Here is a 15,996-nt window from a genome sequence, read left to right as displayed (position 1 = left end):
TTACATGAATAAAAGTTTACACTTTATTTCAAAAAAAAAAAATCTAAAGTCCAAACACTATTTAGAAGTTTGTGAGTAAGCCAAAAGTAAGAGCTAAATTTAAATACGCACTGTATTTTATGGAAAGATTTTTTTCGGCGATGTGCATTCAAAATGCCCTCATGTATCCTATGTATGTGCACAAGCACACATATAAAACATGTGTAATAAGTACACCTAAAATATGTACCAAAACATTATAGTAGTTTAACGAAAGATGTTATATCAAAAACTTCAAGTTCCAATAAACGAAAAAAGATGATACTCTTTCATGAAAAACTTCAAGTCTCAACCTTAAAAATTGACAAATAAAAAACAGTAAAATAAAAAGGTTCCCTTAGCATGAGCAGAAGTAGTTTAAATAGATAATCTCATCAGAGCTGAAGATCCAAATCAGGTGGCTGATCAGTGTCGTTCAAGTACAGTAGTTGTGGATCCGGGTCATCGTCAACTCTTTCATGGAGGATATTGCTACCTTCATTGCATAATGGCTTTAGTATCCCCAACTGACATGAAGACAAAGCAGGAGCCTGCAAACTCATAGGAGTGTAGTTCCACTGGTTCAATGAATTATCATCATTATCAAACATCATTGGAAAACTGCTGACTGTGCCTCCCTCCAACGCCTGAGCATAATTCCCACCATAGTTTTGGCCCATCATTGGGTCTTGCAAATTATCAAGCCCATCTAATTGGTCCAATGTATTAAGCTGATCAGTAGTATCAGAAGATGCAGGTGAAGGGTACAGAAACTTCACTCCTTTAGAATTACTAAACATAAGAGTTGGGGACAGGTAATTGCTTCTATCAACAAAATCATTAAGCCTTGACTTCCATTCATCAGTGGAGACTTGATCAACACTATCCAATGAAGTCTGTTGAACTACTTCTACTTGTTTCCCTTTCTGCAGCTTGTTATTATGATTCATAATATTGTTACCTTCTGCCAGCATATCTACAGTCCTGAACTTAGTTTTTGTGCTAAAATTAGGAGTGTATGGACCACCATCATCATAAACTGGGATAACCCGAAAATGTGAAGCTAACCGGCATTTGTTTTGACTAGTATTCTCATGTTGACCAGCTGCATTTTCTCTGAGAAAATTGCCAGAGTTTTTTTCCATTTTGTCATTTAAGTCACTCGTCTTAGCTACTGATTTGCCCATCATAGGGTATTTGGTATTTCCTCCTCCATTGACTGCAATGCTGTTATCCAATGTGAATGGTATTTGACTAGAATTCTCCTGTTGACTAGCTACATTCTCCTTGAGAAAATTCCCAGGACAAATTCCTCTTTTCTCATTGAAGGCACTTATTTCTGCAACCATTTTTCCCAGCAAACGATGCTCCGTATCTTTACCTCCATTAGATGCAGTATATTTATCACAGACGAATGGCACTTGACTGGTATTCTCCTGTTGACCAGTCCCACTTTCGCAGAGAAAATTTGCCACGTTCTCAGCGAAGGCACTTGTTTCTGCTACAGTTTTTCCTTTCAAACAAGAACTGTCATCATTCTCTCCATTGGCTGCATCGTTAATAAATGGGATTTGACTAGTATTTTCCCGTTGGCCAACTACATTTTTCCAGGGAAATTTTTCAATCTTTCCATTGAAAAATACTTGAATACTTTTCTCTGGTCGATCAGCTACATTTTCCCAAGAAAAATTTCCAACTTTCTCACTGAAGGCACTTGTTTCTGCTACTGCTTTTCCTTTCAACCAATCACTGTTATCTTTGTTTCTGTTCGCTGCAATATTATCATCCAGTATGAATGGCATTTGTATACTATTCTCTCGCCGATCAGCTACACTTTCCCAGGTAAAATTTCCCACTTTCTCACTGCAGGCACTTGCTTCTGCTACTGTTTTTCCTTTCAACCAATCACCGCCATCTTTATTTCTGTTGGTTGCAATGTTATTATCCAGCACAAATGGAATTCGTATACTATTCTCTCGTCGATCAGCTACACTTTCCCAGGAAAAACTTCCCACTTTCTCACTGAAGGCACTTGTTTCCGCTACTGTTTTGCCTTTCAACCAAAAAATGTCATCTTTGTTTCCGTTGGCTGAAATGTTATTATCCGGCATGAATGACATTTGTAAACTATTCTCTCGTCGATCAGCTACACCTTCCTCAGAAAAAATGTCCACTTTCTCCCTGGAGGCACTTGCTTCCACTACTGTTTTTCCTTTCAACCAATTAATGCCATCTTTGTTTCCACTGGCTGCAATGTTACTATCCAACATGAATGGCATTCGAATACTATTCTCTTGTTGATCAGCTACACTTTCCCAGGTAAAAATTCCCACTTTCTCACTCAAGTTACTTGCTTCTGCTACTGCTTTTCCTTTCAACCAATCACTGTCATCTCTGTTTCTGTTGGCAGCAATGCTATTATCCATCATGGAAGGCATTTGTATACTACTCTCTCGTCGATCAGCTACACTATCCCAGGAAAAGTTAGCCACTTTCTCACTGAAGGCCCTTGTTTCCATTACCGTTTTTCCTTTCAACCTATCATTGTCATCTTTATAGGTTGCATTGTTATTATCCAGCATGGACAGCATTTGTATATTCTCTCGTCGATCAGCTACACTTTCCCAGGAAAAATTTCTCTTTTTCTCACTGAAGGCACTTGCTTCCACTACTGCTTTTCCTTTCAACCAAGTTCTGTCATCTTTGTTTTGGTTGGCTACATTGTTCTCATATGGCATGAATGGCTTTTGTATATTATTCTCTCGTCGATCAGCTACACTTTCCCAAGAAAAATTTCCCATTTTCTCACTGAAGGCACTTGCTTCTGCTACTGTTTTCTCTTTAAACCAATCACTGTCATCTTTGTTTCCATTGGCTGAAATGTTATTATCCAGCATGAATGGCATTAGTATACTGTCCTCCAGCCGATCAGCTACACTTGCAAAGGAGAAATTCCCCACTTTTTCACTGAAGGCACTTGCTTCCACTACTTCTGGTCGATCAGCTATACTTTCCCAGGGAAAATTTCCCTTTTTTTCATTGAAGGCACTTGTATCACCTGCTGTTTTTTCTTCAAAGGAATACTGATAATCTCTTCCTCCACTGGATGCAATGCTATTAAGCAACATGAATGGCATATGAATACTATTCTCTTTTTGACCAGCTACATTTTCCTGCAGAAAATTCCCAGAAATATTTCTTATCCTCTCATTACGGTCACTTGTTTCACTTACCATTATGTCCTTCATAACATGCTGGATATCTCTCCCTCTGCTGGCTGTAATGTTATTATCAATTAAGAATGACATTGTGCCTTTTGTTTCCAGTTGACCAGCTACATTTCCCTTCTGAAAATCTTTAGGAAAATTTCCTGCTTTCTCATTGAAGTCACTTGTTTCAGCTACCCTCTTTCCCTTCAAAGGATGCTGATTTTCGCTCCCTCTTTTGGCTGCATTTTCAGTATCCAATAAAAATGACATTATACTAGTATTCTCTTGTTGACCAGAAACATCTTGCACGACAAAACTCCCAGGCAAAGTTTCCACTTTCTCATTGAAGTTGGTTGTTTCAGCTACCATTTTGTCTTTCAACAGATACTTGGTATGTACTTCTTTGTCGGAAGCAACGTCATCATCCAACATGAATGGCTCTTGAATATTATTCTCCAGCTGACTAGTTACATATTCCTGGAAATAAATCTCGGGAAAACCATCCCTTTTATCATTCAAGTCACTTTTTTCTTCTACCACTTTTCCCATCTGTCCTCCTCTGTTGGATGTGCTATTATCAAATATGAATGACGTTTTACCGTTATTGTTTTGTTGACCAACTACCTTTTCCCGGAGAAAAGTTTTTGGGAAGTTTCCCATTATCCCATTAAAGTCACTTGTTTTAGCTATCACTGAGCCATTCAAATGAGCCTTAAAAGCTCTTCCTCCATTTTCAGCATTCTTATTATTGGAGATAAATGATTTTTTTCCAAACACATCTCGATGATTGGGACTCTTTTCCTTCGGGGGAGGCATAAGTAGACTATCTATCTTTAATCTTCCATTATCAGCTGGCTCATGGACTTTATTGTCACCATAAGAGCTGTCAACAATTTCTTGGTCTACAGGAGAAGCCTGAAGGTTGAGATTGAAAGTGCTGTTTTTTCCACGAGAAGGAACATTATTTGAGATAACAGCTAAGGTAGAGACTGCGGAGGCAATATTAGGACTTTGAGAAGGAATTCTCAGTGGGAGAGATGGTGTTGGTGATGGGAGCAGAATCCTTTGAGTGGTCTGTTGTCGATTTGAGATTGGAGCTTGGTAATTTGGCACACATTGCATCAGCTTTCTGGCGGCAACCTTCTGAGCTGTTGGTCCCAAGTTTTTGACAAACATTAAAAGCCTTTCTTTGTATCCAAATTTCTTATTTTTACCAATCTACAAACATAAAAATAGAGATATAAGAAGGCATGTTGTTATATAGCAGCATGATATGACAATTAATGCCATGCAACAAAAAAGAAAAAGAAAGTTTTGACTGCAAATTAAAATTATAATATTAGCAATAGAAGCAGTTGAGACAAGGAGTGAATGAGGTGAAGTATGGAACCATGATATGGAAATGAAAATGAGAGAGCATATTAGTACGAAAGGTATGTTACAAATACTATAAGTCCGTTTGGTTTAGCCAAGTACTTACATGAATCAGTGGTTTGTAAGCATCATAGACAGATGAGACTCCTAAATCAGAGTCTCTGCAAAATGGGATCAAAGGTCTTTCTCTTTCAGAAAAGGTGCCATAGTTCCGGCAATCTCTTAGTCCTGTTCAGGGAAGATATAAGAGAAACCAAATTATTCTTTCTTTTCAATCCACACATGCTGTATAGATACACAAAGATGAAGGAACCTCTATTATGTGTTCCTTCTATGGAGAGGTGATAGGCATTAAAGGGATATGGGAATTACCAAGAGATGAAGGACCAATTTTGAAGCCACCAAGCCTAGGAACTTTTGCACGTCGGCCTCTGATTTCACTTATTAAGGGTCTTTTTCCAGGGCCTCCTGATCTTGTTGCACAGATTAATCGTGACTCGAGTTTCTGTGGATCAGTTCTCAGACATTGAAATATTACTTGGGCTACATCTTGTACACCACGAGCCTGAAAAACTCAATATCTATACATCCTTAGTACTGAAAGATACATAAGACCTCGTTTTACAAGTTTAATACTGGTGAAACACAAGGCTGAATATAAAATAGCCTACCTCCTTATAGTATATTGTAGTTGAAGAATTAAAATGCATTGCATTGCTGGTGATCAGAAGCACATCATGCTGTTGATTGACAGAAATCGCTAATCAGTTAATACTAAGAACTTTATAAATTCACTGAGGCCTCGAAATATTCATCAATACGGTGGTACTATAATTGCAGCGAGAGAAACATGTATGAATATTATTGTAAAACTTCATACCAAGAGACGTTACAAACAAGATGAAAAATGTGATAGGACTATGAATAATTCTTAGTTTTAAGAGCATAACCTCAAATTTTTCCAAGCTTGTGTAATGCCCTTCCTGAAGTTTAGTCCTCATGGTACTAAAATCCATCGGTTCTTTGATAATGGTGTAGTAGTTGTCCACCTTTAATGGCAAGAAGCAAGTTGTAATTGAGAAAATAATTAAAAACTCAATGGCCTAAACATTTACAAACCAAGTAGCTAGAAATTGAAGTGATAGGACTGACCTCATTGGGGTCAACAGGCTGAGCAAATATTTTATGTGTATCCCTCCTACAGTAAGATTATCATATGATTAGGAACTTTTCAATAAGTAATTTGAGCAGTATATGTGCTTACGTTTGACTCATTTTCTGTTCTATTAATAATGAGGAAAGTTTACCATAACAAAATATTCACCTTTGCAGTATATCAAGGATAAGCTCAAGTATGCGTTTTTCTGGTATCCATTGCACGGATGGCAATCCATTTGCTTGTTGATCTAGGTATTATAAACAACATTACATTGGTAAATTTATAATAGGTAAGGTCTTAAAAACTGTAGTCAATAATCCATAGGTCTACAGAATAACAAAGTTACCATGTCTGGTTAAAGAATCTCCATGTATGTTTTCTTCACCCTACATAAAAAGTAAAATGATGAAGCAGAAGATATTAAATCCACAATAAACAGGGAAAGTCATAAATGTATTCAGTCAACTTATGTTGTTCCTCTCCCTTAACCTCTTCCTTATAAGAGGCAAATATAACAATTCTCCAATTGGCTCTCAGTATACAAGGAAAAAGGAAATGCAACATCAGGGCCTTTTTTTATGGAAAAGAATAGTAGGACTGTTTTGACTAAAATCATGCTGCATTGAACTATTCAATCAAAATTCACAGCAAAAATTACAATTTTGCCAAGCAGTAAGCTTTCAAAAACACACACATTAAGTAAGCATTAAATGAACCTGTTGAAGCAGACTTTTGGCAAAGGAAGGCAAGACAAGGTCTTCAAGTCGTTTCTGCTTGCGGCCACGCCTGAGTGGAGGAGGGGCAGGCATTGCTCTGCTTGAGGGTGCAAGATCATGATGTTGCTCATTCTTAGGGGAACCATTCCCAGTATAGCCTGCTTTGCTGAGATTGTTACTGATGGCTACACTTAAGCTACGTTTCAGGTTTTCCTTCCTCTTCTCTTCCTCTAAAGCCAATATTCTGGCACTTTTTCTTCTCTGCCCTACAACTTCTACTTCTCCTTCCTTAGACATTTTTCTGTATTTATACTAACATTTTAATACTACTACATAAAAAATAATTCCATGTTACATACTGGATTAAAACCAGCAATTACCTGTGCCACAGTATGTTCAAAATAGGGGGAAAAAAAGAAGAAACAAAACTGAAGTTGAGAAAGTAAGAAATCCAGTCCTTTTGACAAAATGAACTTCTGGTTGTTGACAATTGAGAAAAAGAAAAAACAGACAAAAGTTACTTCTGTTCAGTACGCATACAATTTTTGAGCTGCAACCCCCTCAATTTCGCCTTCTAATTTATCGATCATCTAGCATGCTTTTGTTTATAGCACAATGGCTAATCTATCATGGTTGGAAATTCATGCTTTGTATTTTTTTAAAAAAATGAAAATAATGGTAATATCTGATATAAGACAGAAAATAAAGTCTTTCTTCTAAACTCATAATATACCATAAACAACAGCCAAAATGGGGCAGAATTTGGGGGCTGATGTGAATGACAGCACCATATGACATGTCTCTTCATCAGTATAACAATGATGTTAAAACATGTTAGTGGTTTCTGCAGGGTTTTTTGTATTTTTTTATAATTTCATTTTCCTTCTCACAAATTGGTACAAAGTTACAATTATTTCATGAAGAAAAGTAAAGGAGAAACAAGATCAGATTATTATTATTATAATTAAACTAAATAAAACTTAATCTGCTAAGGAATAAAAGAGTGCAGCTTACAGATTCTGCAGAAACACGATTGACCAGCCAAACGATAGAGGAAAAACCTGTTTGGCCGATTATCTTGTTGGTGAATAGTGGATCGCCATGAACAAGAGAATGCGGAATAGGAAAAATGACTAGACTTTATCTACTCCAAAACTGCGAAATGGAAATCGCTCACCCCTTCAATGGTAGACCTGTGATGAATTGGTAGAAAAACAAAATCTTCTCTCTTCTTTTTAAGGGGATATCATAAACATTCAAGGCACGCTCAAGAATTCACTCAAATAAGCCTTTAAATACAAATGGTAAGCCCTTATGTCGGTGGCGGAGTTAGCGTTACATGCAACATTTAATTTGACAACTGTACAATGTTCGATTTCTCCGGCGAAAAGTACCGGTAACTTCCCATTTGGTTTGACATTAAATTGATGTGCCACGTATTACAAAACGCCAACGCATCTGATACTGTCATTATCAATACTACAAAATTACTTAGGTAGGCTCAAATTATTTTCGTAACCACATTTAAGAAAAAAAAAAGGAAAAAAATAAATCACAGGATCAGAAAATCCTACTCAAGATATGCCATTATTTGAAATATGCTTTTGAGTTATGGATGCATTCAAAGCCAAAATCATCACTCATTTACATTGTTGGTAAAGGTATACATAGTTTTTTCCTTTTAAACCAATCTATCAATTCAACTGGTATGGGATTGGGAACCCTATGCTAAGTTTAACAGGCTTAAAACAAGTGTTTTTTTCACCTAGAGTGCAACTTCTGTATCTATCAACTTAAATATAACCACTGAGACGAAAAAGGTAGCAAAATTCATCTGTTATAAATTCCATTTTCATTCTTGTTCTGAATAGAGACAGTACTTGGAGAGAAGTAGCCATCATGCCCTCAATTTGACTGCAGAATCAAGCACATCCACCGTGTTATTTTGTTGTCCCCAGAGCTGTGCATATCTTCCGGCCTTAGATAACAGAACATCATGTGGTCCTTGTTCAACCACCTTTCCATTCTCAATAACTACTATCTGCATTATCAGCAAGGAGATACGGAGAATGAGCAATGCTGGATATCGGACATCATATATATATAATCCCAAACATTTGTAGTTATAATTTATAATGCATTAAGCATAGATAAAAAGAGCAAGTTTGAGAAACTTTATTGAGCCAGTGAACTTCAGACCATAAGTGACACTTTTGGGAGGGAAAAAAATAGAACCTCATCACACTGCATTGCAGTGGTCAGTCTGTGAGCTATGAAGATCGATGTTCGATTAGTTGCTAAGGACTTCAATGCAGTTAATATTTCTGCCTCTGTTGTGCTATCCAGTGCACTTGTAGCTTCATCACACAGCCTAAAGATACCAAATAAAAGGAAAAATCATATACAGCATGCTATGAATTAGTTAAAATGCTCTTTTCATTTTCTCCTGAAAAAGACCATAATTTACAAGAGAAAAAATTTAAATTGCATTCTCTATGAGAATTGTGTACATGTGTTGCAAATTTTTACCCTAACATGTGAGACAATAATGTATTGGTTCAACAACTAAAAGAAAGATCAATTCTTTGGAAAATATGCGTATTTATATATAAAAGCAGAATTAGTTGAAGATGGAGATAAAAATATTACAGAATTGGAGGTGCTTTCAAAAATGCACGAGCTAAGGCCACACGTTGCTTCTCTCCACCACTTAACTGTACAGAAAAACACAAAATTGTCAAAAATTTGATACTATTGTTTGTCCACTCCATCGAGAAAATTTTGGTCAAAATATTTTAAGGGAACTTTAAAGATACATTTAATATACTGATCTTGCTCTGGAGGGTATGCATAAGTCAGCTCACCAAGACCAAATTATTTAATGCATCTCTAATAACTCTCTTTTGAGTTTTAGTTTAAAAAGTATTCAAAACTTAATGTCATTGTAGAAAATTTCAACTGGTACATATTAACTTTCTTCCCACACCCCACCCTTGCCCTAAAGAGTGTTGATAACACTATAACTAGTCAGTCAAATATACACTACACAAAAGTCTAACCTTGAGCCCTCGTTCCCCTACAACAGTAGAATACTTCTCGGGAAAATTCATGATAGTATCATGTATAGCGGCACGTCGAGCAGCGTCATGCACCTGTTAGAAAATAGTTATTTAGGATAAGACTTATGGTCTCATCCAATTGAATTCATAACAATGTAAATAATGAAGGGACAAAAAGTAGAAATAAACCTCCTCATCTGATGCTGACATGCGACCATAACGAATATTATGAAATATTGTATCATTGAAAAGTACCTGAGCATGAAACATTGTTACTTGGTTTATAACTTTGTAACTAGTAAGATTCCACAGATAAAATTCATCATACAAGGAAAATCCTAGAGCGAGAGAAGTACTAATTGACTATACCGTATCTTGAGGCACAACACCAATTGACTTCCTTAGACTCGCTAGTGTTACATCCCTAATGTCTTGATCATCTATCTTTATCTGTCCAACAAAAGTCATAATATAAATACAACTGAAAAATAATAGTCAAACAGCAAGTTTATAATAAAAGTAAAAGCACAGCAATATAAGACACTGCAAATAGACCGCTAATTAAAATTCTCTAGTGATAACAGTAAGCAACTGTAGAGGCCAGAAAGAGTCCTTACACTTCCAGAATGGGTGTCAAAAAACCTGAAGAGCAATCTTAAAATAGTTGACTTCCCTGCAAGTATCCAGCTTAATACATTAATTATGATGCAAACACTTGATAACATAATGTAAGAGTGGATAGCCTGTAAAGGCAAAGATTCCTCAACACTAGCCTTACCACTCCCACTAGTTCCAACAATAGCCACACTCTTTCCTGCTGGTACGCTAAAAGATATATCATCAAGAATCTTTCTCTCAGTTAAGTAGCTGTTTTGAGAGCGAGAGGGGAAATGAGGGTACATCATCAGCATTATGTCAAATAGCAAACAAAGCCACAACATGTAAACATGTACATAACTCTCCAAAACATAAAATTAAATAAATATATAAATAACGAAAAAATTAAACTGCATTTGTATTTCCACTCAACTATAACTCTTTATTTCCACTACATTTGTCTATAAATGATGGAATAAATACAGTTTTTTCCCTATACTTAAATGTCTCACAAATGTGCACAATTTGAATATCGTTCATGTTTTTTTCCCTGAATAAAAAAAATTAAAAAAAGTTGACAGAAAAAAGAAGTACAAAAAACCTCTATAGATCCCTTCTCTGTATCAATTTTCTCATACTTAACCGGCCATCATTAGATCCCAAAAAAGTTTTCAGACAAACTAGAACCACAAGATCATCTATAGTTGTTCTGTAAACTACGCTACGTAATGCCAAAGTACAAAATGACTAACCCAACTAATGCTGTTTAAAATTGCATTGACCACCCAATAGTAGTACTAAGAAGCACTAAGATGTTCGATGCTCATTTAATAATAACATTTTATATTTTAGGTTTGTTATCATAAAATTGATAAAGAATCGCATTTAACACCTGAAATGAACATTCCCAAATTGAATGCTTCCGCCACTCAATTTCAGAGGTTTAGCATCTTCTTTATCTCTGATGTCTGCCCGTTCCTGAAAATAAAGTTGGAAAGAACAAACTATAAGTCAGAAGAAAAGACTGCACGTCTTATCTGAAAACACTCAATAAGCAGCAACATATATTTCATTTATCTTAATAAAATATCCATCTCCAAGCTTTACTTTCCATTATAAATTAACAGATTAAAGGGGTACATGTCATGAAGTGTTAATCTCAAATACAATTTAAGTGCAATAATTAGACATTGATGGCAAGTCAAATAAATTGACAAAGACATACTAATAAAATTCTGGTGGGCAAGCAGAGAAACTAAAATTGAAGAATATCTCCCGAAATTACCTCTAGTAACTGAAACATAGATTTCATGTCAACAAGACTTTGTATAGTCTCACGATAAACACTACCAAGGAAATTGAGTGGAAGTGACAACTGGAAGAGAAGTCCATTCACCATGACCTATGTTTGAATTATCATCCATAATTTTATGTGAGTGTTACCATCATAAATCAAAACTGGAAATCAAGTTTTACATTAAAAAAAATGATATTAAAAAAAAAAAGCCATCATAAAGACAACTTACCAAATCACCAACTGTCATGCTACCATTCATAATGCCATTTGAGCACAACACCATAGCTGTTGACAGAGCCGTGCTAAATATTATATTTTGGCCGAAGTTTAAAAAGGCAAGACTGCGTTGTGTTTTCAAAGCAGCATCTTCATACTCTGTATAAAGAAAGAAAGAAAGTCAATCCCCTTCAAAAAAAACAAAGTCATCAAACAAGCAGCAAAAGCAGCTCTTACAAGCTAAGACAATAGGTATGCTAGATCTTCCCATATCTACAGAAAAAATACACAGTTCTTACAAGACTCCAAAGAGTAAGTGCAAAGACACAGCAATAGGAGAAGCGCCACACAATGAAATGCAGGGGTAAATATTTCAGTGCCCTTTAAAGATTCCATTCATACGTCCACGAAGAAAACAAAAACATACAAGTGTTAAAGCACAACACTAATTGACATGTAATAATAAATATTAAGCGGTCAAGTTTTAAATTCTCTTTTGAATTCCACTTACATAAAAATTCAATGTCACCTTGTACTGTACGGGAAATATATGCAAACACACCTTAACACATGTAAGGCACTTGTTATTTTGTTTCTTAATCAATTATAACTATAAAACAAGTCATAAAAGGTCATCAACATCTAGATTCTACAACCAAAATAAGTCATACTGCAAATTCAACATCTAATAGAAATATAATTCTCTCAAATCTTGCAATTTAATAAATCTGGTTTCTTCAGAATTGAATTTGAATGAGACAAGAGAACACATGAACTTACTCTTTAAGTACTCATCATATTTATCAGCTTCAAAAGCTTCATTGTTAAAATATTTGACAGTCTGCATAAAAAAGGAAGAAAAAAAGTGACATCAGATGAAACCACGCAAAAAATTAAACAGCATCAAGTAACACATATAGAACAAAGACAAAAGACAAAATAAGGTACATCACGACCTCACCTCATAATTAATAAGTGAGTCTATTGCCCTTGTACTTGCATCATTATCAGCCTTATTCATCGCCTTCCTAAACTTAGTCCTCCACTGTAAAAATAAGGACTTCATGTGAGATTAATGATAAAGTAACTCCAGAAGACAATTAGGCTACAGTTGAACATATAGAGCTGAAGCCTGAAGGAGTTGAATAAAACAATTTAAACACGACATAAGAAAAATATATACATATGAATAGCAAAAAAGATGCATCAGTAGATTCCTAAATTAAAATTTACTTAGATGAGTGAATGAAAGAACTGGTAGATGATATAGTACCTGTGTCACAGATAATGTAAACACCACATAAGCAACAACTGAGAGTGATGTGATCCACGCAAAAGATGCTCCAAATTTGTAAGCTAGAATACCTGAAACCATGGATATCTGAAAGTATACATGTTACATCTGTCAAACCTTTCAAGTAAGAAAAATCCAAATTCAGGCTGAACATGTTATTGTTATTTTCTTAAAACAAAAATACCAAAGTTGAAGACCTTATTTTATTAGTTGTCCAAACCCATTACCCAAATTACGAATCTAGTCTTTCTATGCATGCAAATAGCTCAACAGGAAGAAAAGAAAAAGAAAGGCATACCTCTAAGATTGTGGGCACAACATTGAACACCATGGCTGAGAGAATAAAATTTATAGCACGGCTACCACGATCAATTATTCTATTCAGTGCACCTGTTTCTCGACTGCAAATTTAGTTGCCAAAATGGAGAAAATTAAACAAACTAAGAAGTGAGTTTAATCTAGCCCACGAGAGCACGCTCTATTATTTAATTAAGTACAGAGAATAAAAGAAAACTAAAAAAGATGTATGGTGACTACAAAACTGTTTCATTGTTCTTAAGGAGTTCTCTGTTTAAAATTCTGGGCCTCGGAGGTATGTTGTTTTACAGCACAAGCTACACAAATAAGCATTAAAAGAAATAAGTTTGGAGGCAACAAAATACCTTAGATGATACCGGAGGTCAAGGTCATGCAAATGAGAAAAGACCTGCAAAGAAGATACCAATATGTATGTCAAACAGAACAATATAGGATATGAGCCAGGCAAAGGACTTGCTTGAAATATTTAATGTTTTATGTTCTTGGTTTTCTAAAGTGTCATGGACAGTATTAGATTTTTTTATCAAGATGGCACCTTAAACCTTCATTTTAACCTTAAAAACAAAAGAGAAAAATGTTGTGAAGAATCTTCAAAGTTGGAAAGCTGCACAAAAATACCTTCCTAGATAGCGAGCGAATTGTTCGAAGAGCGACCTTAGAAAAAACAGCAGTGCGCAGTTCTGCCACAACAAAGTTCAAAATTAGTTTCAAGAATCGAACAATACAATCAACACAACACAAAAAATGAAAACTGTGTGGAGATACAATAACACTTGCAAGCATGGCTAGACCTAAAAATAAGTGAAAGCCTCAACAATAGTAGCAGCAAGCAAGCAATTACTTCATTTGTAGTACCGTTGAAAGCTGAAGATCCTGTTCGTGCTATCCCATATCCAATTAAAACCGATGCAGGGGTTGCAAAAAGAGCTAAGGCAGTCGGGTTAGCTGTGGTAAAGGAAGCAACAGCTCCAGCATTACCAGTTGCTGTGGTTAACCAATCTACAGCAAGCTTGAAGAGGAATGGCACCTGAACATTTATAACCTGAAATTGAAAGATAACAGTATAAGAGAGGCCACAATTCGCATTAGATAGAAAACAGAACAATGGAGTTTTAACCATAGGAAAAGCTTGACCATATAACTGACCTTTGCGCCAACCAAAAACCCCAAGGCAGCAATGACCCTCCAACGGAACTCGAGATTATCCTTCATCCACAAATAACCGGCAAGAGTTCGGAGGATTTTGATGTCAGCAATTTGCTGGTCTGCAGGTCCCTTGGTCACAACTTTGGTAGCTTTACTCTGTTCCTCAGCAGGCTTCGATGGTGCCCCATTCTTTTTATCATTATTATCACTCGAAGATGTCGAATATAACGACCGCCCATCTACAACCGAGCCCTGTCATTCGAACAATTCTAGTTAAACCAAAGAAGAACAGAAAAGGAGTAACAATTCTAGAAGTAGCAGCTGTAGAGAAAATGACTAACTGGTTTCGATCTAGAATTAGGAACGGAAAATGAAGAAGACGAATCAGAGAGGAAGCCATTGATACGAGGAAAGACTTTACTACGCAGAGGAGCTGTTGTGGAGCCACAACTGCGTAAAATTGACTCGCCGTTGAAACCAATTTTGACACTTCCACGAAGCAAGCATCGTCTTCGCCCTACTCCTCCACAGTCAATACTCAAATGGTTTCTACAGACGCCATTAACGCTAACAGCACCTAAAGAATCGGAAATCCGGCTCCGACAGACACGATTCGACATAACCGTGAAACCCCTGCTCTGCTGAACCAGAAACTCACCAGCTCTATAACATCTCGATGCCGTAGCACCCAACATTTTCGATTCTTGGTATTCGATCCAAAATAAGAAAAAAAAAATACAAAATTGGCAACAATTGGGGAAGTAGTCACTCCAACAATTTACAATCTTTGAAAATGAATCAAAACAAGTAAGGAAAAGAAGAAAAGGGAGGAAAACCCTAATTTGAGAGAAGAAAGTTTACGTCTTTATTTGCATCACACTCTGTTTTGGGTCTTTAACGGCTTCTGTGATGAAATCAATCTTAATAGGTTGTCATTCTGTGACTGCTAATTATTTACCAGATTTAATGCACTCAACCCAATTTATAGACCAAATGCATCCTCATTTTCAAATTTTGTGTAATTATTAACACGTTGGTTTTGTTGTATATTAATGTTGAACAACTCCTTCACTCTTCACTTCAGTTGACTATTTTTGATTTAGGGATGGCAATTTGATGAGAATCATATCATCCCCATTCATTCCTTGTAGGTGAAAAACCAAATCACATATTATTAACTCTTTTTTTCACTTTTAAACAATGTTTTTTTATTTTTCATTAAAGAATTTACTAATATGACTATTCATAATTTTACTAAAAGGTTATATTCTTTTTTAAATCTAGTTTGTAGTGAGTGAGATATTTCTATTAAATTACAATTTTATTTTTGGCTGATTTAGCAAATTAATAAAATCTTAATTTACATTTAAAAAACTCTTTTTTTCAATTAAATTATTTGTATAAATTTTTGTAAATGTCATAAGAAATAAATAAGAAACTCCCTCCCTGTCAACTAAAAATAAATTAGATTTTTTTTCTGAAAAATTTGGAAATAAAAATGAAACAAAGTGATGTAGAGAATTTACTCGGACACCAATTTTGAGAATTTTTTCTTAATTTTGCTATTTTTTTTTTATACTTTAGGAAGGGAAC

At 35.6% G+C, this 15,996-nt stretch overlaps 2 protein-coding genes across 4 annotated transcripts; both read right to left on the bottom strand.

Moving 5' to 3' along the window:
- Positions 1-242: 242 nt before the first annotated feature.
- Positions 243-7,621, bottom strand: LOC115720122 (uncharacterized). Its single transcript, XM_030649283.2, has 10 exons — positions 7,491-7,621; positions 6,477-6,777; positions 6,107-6,146; positions 5,926-6,007; positions 5,754-5,799; positions 5,552-5,650; positions 5,273-5,341; positions 4,974-5,166; positions 4,708-4,829; positions 243-4,445 (listed from the first exon to the last, which is right to left on the bottom strand). Exons 2-10 carry the CDS (start codon positions 6,771-6,773, stop codon positions 414-416), a joined length of 4,980 nt encoding a protein of 1,659 aa, XP_030505143.1. The 5' UTR covers positions 6,774-6,777; positions 7,491-7,621; the 3' UTR covers positions 243-413.
- On the bottom strand, positions 6,875-15,600 carry LOC115720123 (ABC transporter B family member 25, mitochondrial). Of its 3 annotated transcripts, none has more exons than XM_061110600.1 (21): positions 14,745-15,600; positions 14,404-14,655; positions 14,113-14,299; positions 13,876-13,937; positions 13,602-13,645; positions 13,238-13,340; positions 12,919-13,026; positions 12,607-12,690; positions 12,426-12,486; positions 11,659-11,804; positions 11,418-11,534; positions 11,025-11,110; positions 10,314-10,402; positions 10,153-10,208; positions 9,905-9,985; positions 9,725-9,790; positions 9,536-9,628; positions 9,126-9,190; positions 8,712-8,847; positions 8,357-8,517; positions 6,875-7,940 (listed from the first exon to the last, which is right to left on the bottom strand). In XM_061110600.1, the coding sequence occupies exons 1-20, from the start codon at positions 15,096-15,098 to the stop codon at positions 8,374-8,376; spliced, it is 2,334 nt and encodes a 777-aa protein (XP_060966583.1). In that variant the 5' UTR covers positions 15,099-15,600; the 3' UTR covers positions 6,875-7,940; positions 8,357-8,373. The 3 variants fall into 3 exon arrangements, with proteins under 3 accessions (XP_060966583.1, XP_060966584.1, XP_030505145.1); XM_061110601.1 differs by having other exon boundaries at positions 6,875-7,669; XM_030649285.2 differs by lacking the exon at positions 6,875-7,940 and having other exon boundaries at positions 8,037-8,517.
- Between the last annotated feature and the right edge of the window lie 396 nt (positions 15,601-15,996).

Source organism: Cannabis sativa, chromosome 2 (genome assembly GCF_029168945.1).
Source record: "Cannabis sativa cultivar Pink pepper isolate KNU-18-1 chromosome 2, ASM2916894v1, whole genome shotgun sequence".
NCBI classification, from domain to species: domain Eukaryota; kingdom Viridiplantae; phylum Streptophyta; class Magnoliopsida; order Rosales; family Cannabaceae; genus Cannabis; species Cannabis sativa.
The sequence above is the reverse complement of the archived record's forward strand: the minus strand, read 5'-3'. Positions and strand labels throughout refer to the sequence as shown.

What these genes read in the sequence shown, in the direction of transcription:
- LOC115720123 (XM_061110600.1), bottom strand. Translation starts at nt 15,098, where the DNA reads ATGTTGGGTGCTACGGCATCGAGATGTTATAGAGCTGGTGAGTTTCTG. An exon ending in GACCTCCGGTATCATCTAAG is followed by an intron (nt 13,341 to 13,601) that starts GTATTTTGTTGC and finishes CTAAATTTGCAG; the next exon opens with TCGAGAAACAGGTGCACTGA. An exon ending in CTGCAATGCAGTGTGATGAG is followed by an intron (nt 8,518 to 8,711) that starts GTTCTATTTTTT and finishes CTGATAATGCAG; the next exon opens with ATAGTAGTTATTGAGAATGG.
- LOC115720122 (XM_030649283.2), bottom strand. Translation starts at nt 6,773, where the DNA reads ATGTCTAAGGAAGGAGAAGTAGAAGTTGTAGGGCAGAGAAGAAAAAGT. An exon ending in AGATTCTTTAACCAGACATG is followed by an intron (nt 6,008 to 6,106) that starts GTAACTTTGTTA and finishes TATAATACCTAG; the next exon opens with ATCAACAAGCAAATGGATTG. An exon ending in CTTACAAACCACTGATTCAT is followed by an intron (nt 4,446 to 4,707) that starts GTAAGTACTTGG and finishes TTATGTTTGTAG; the next exon opens with ATTGGTAAAAATAAGAAATT.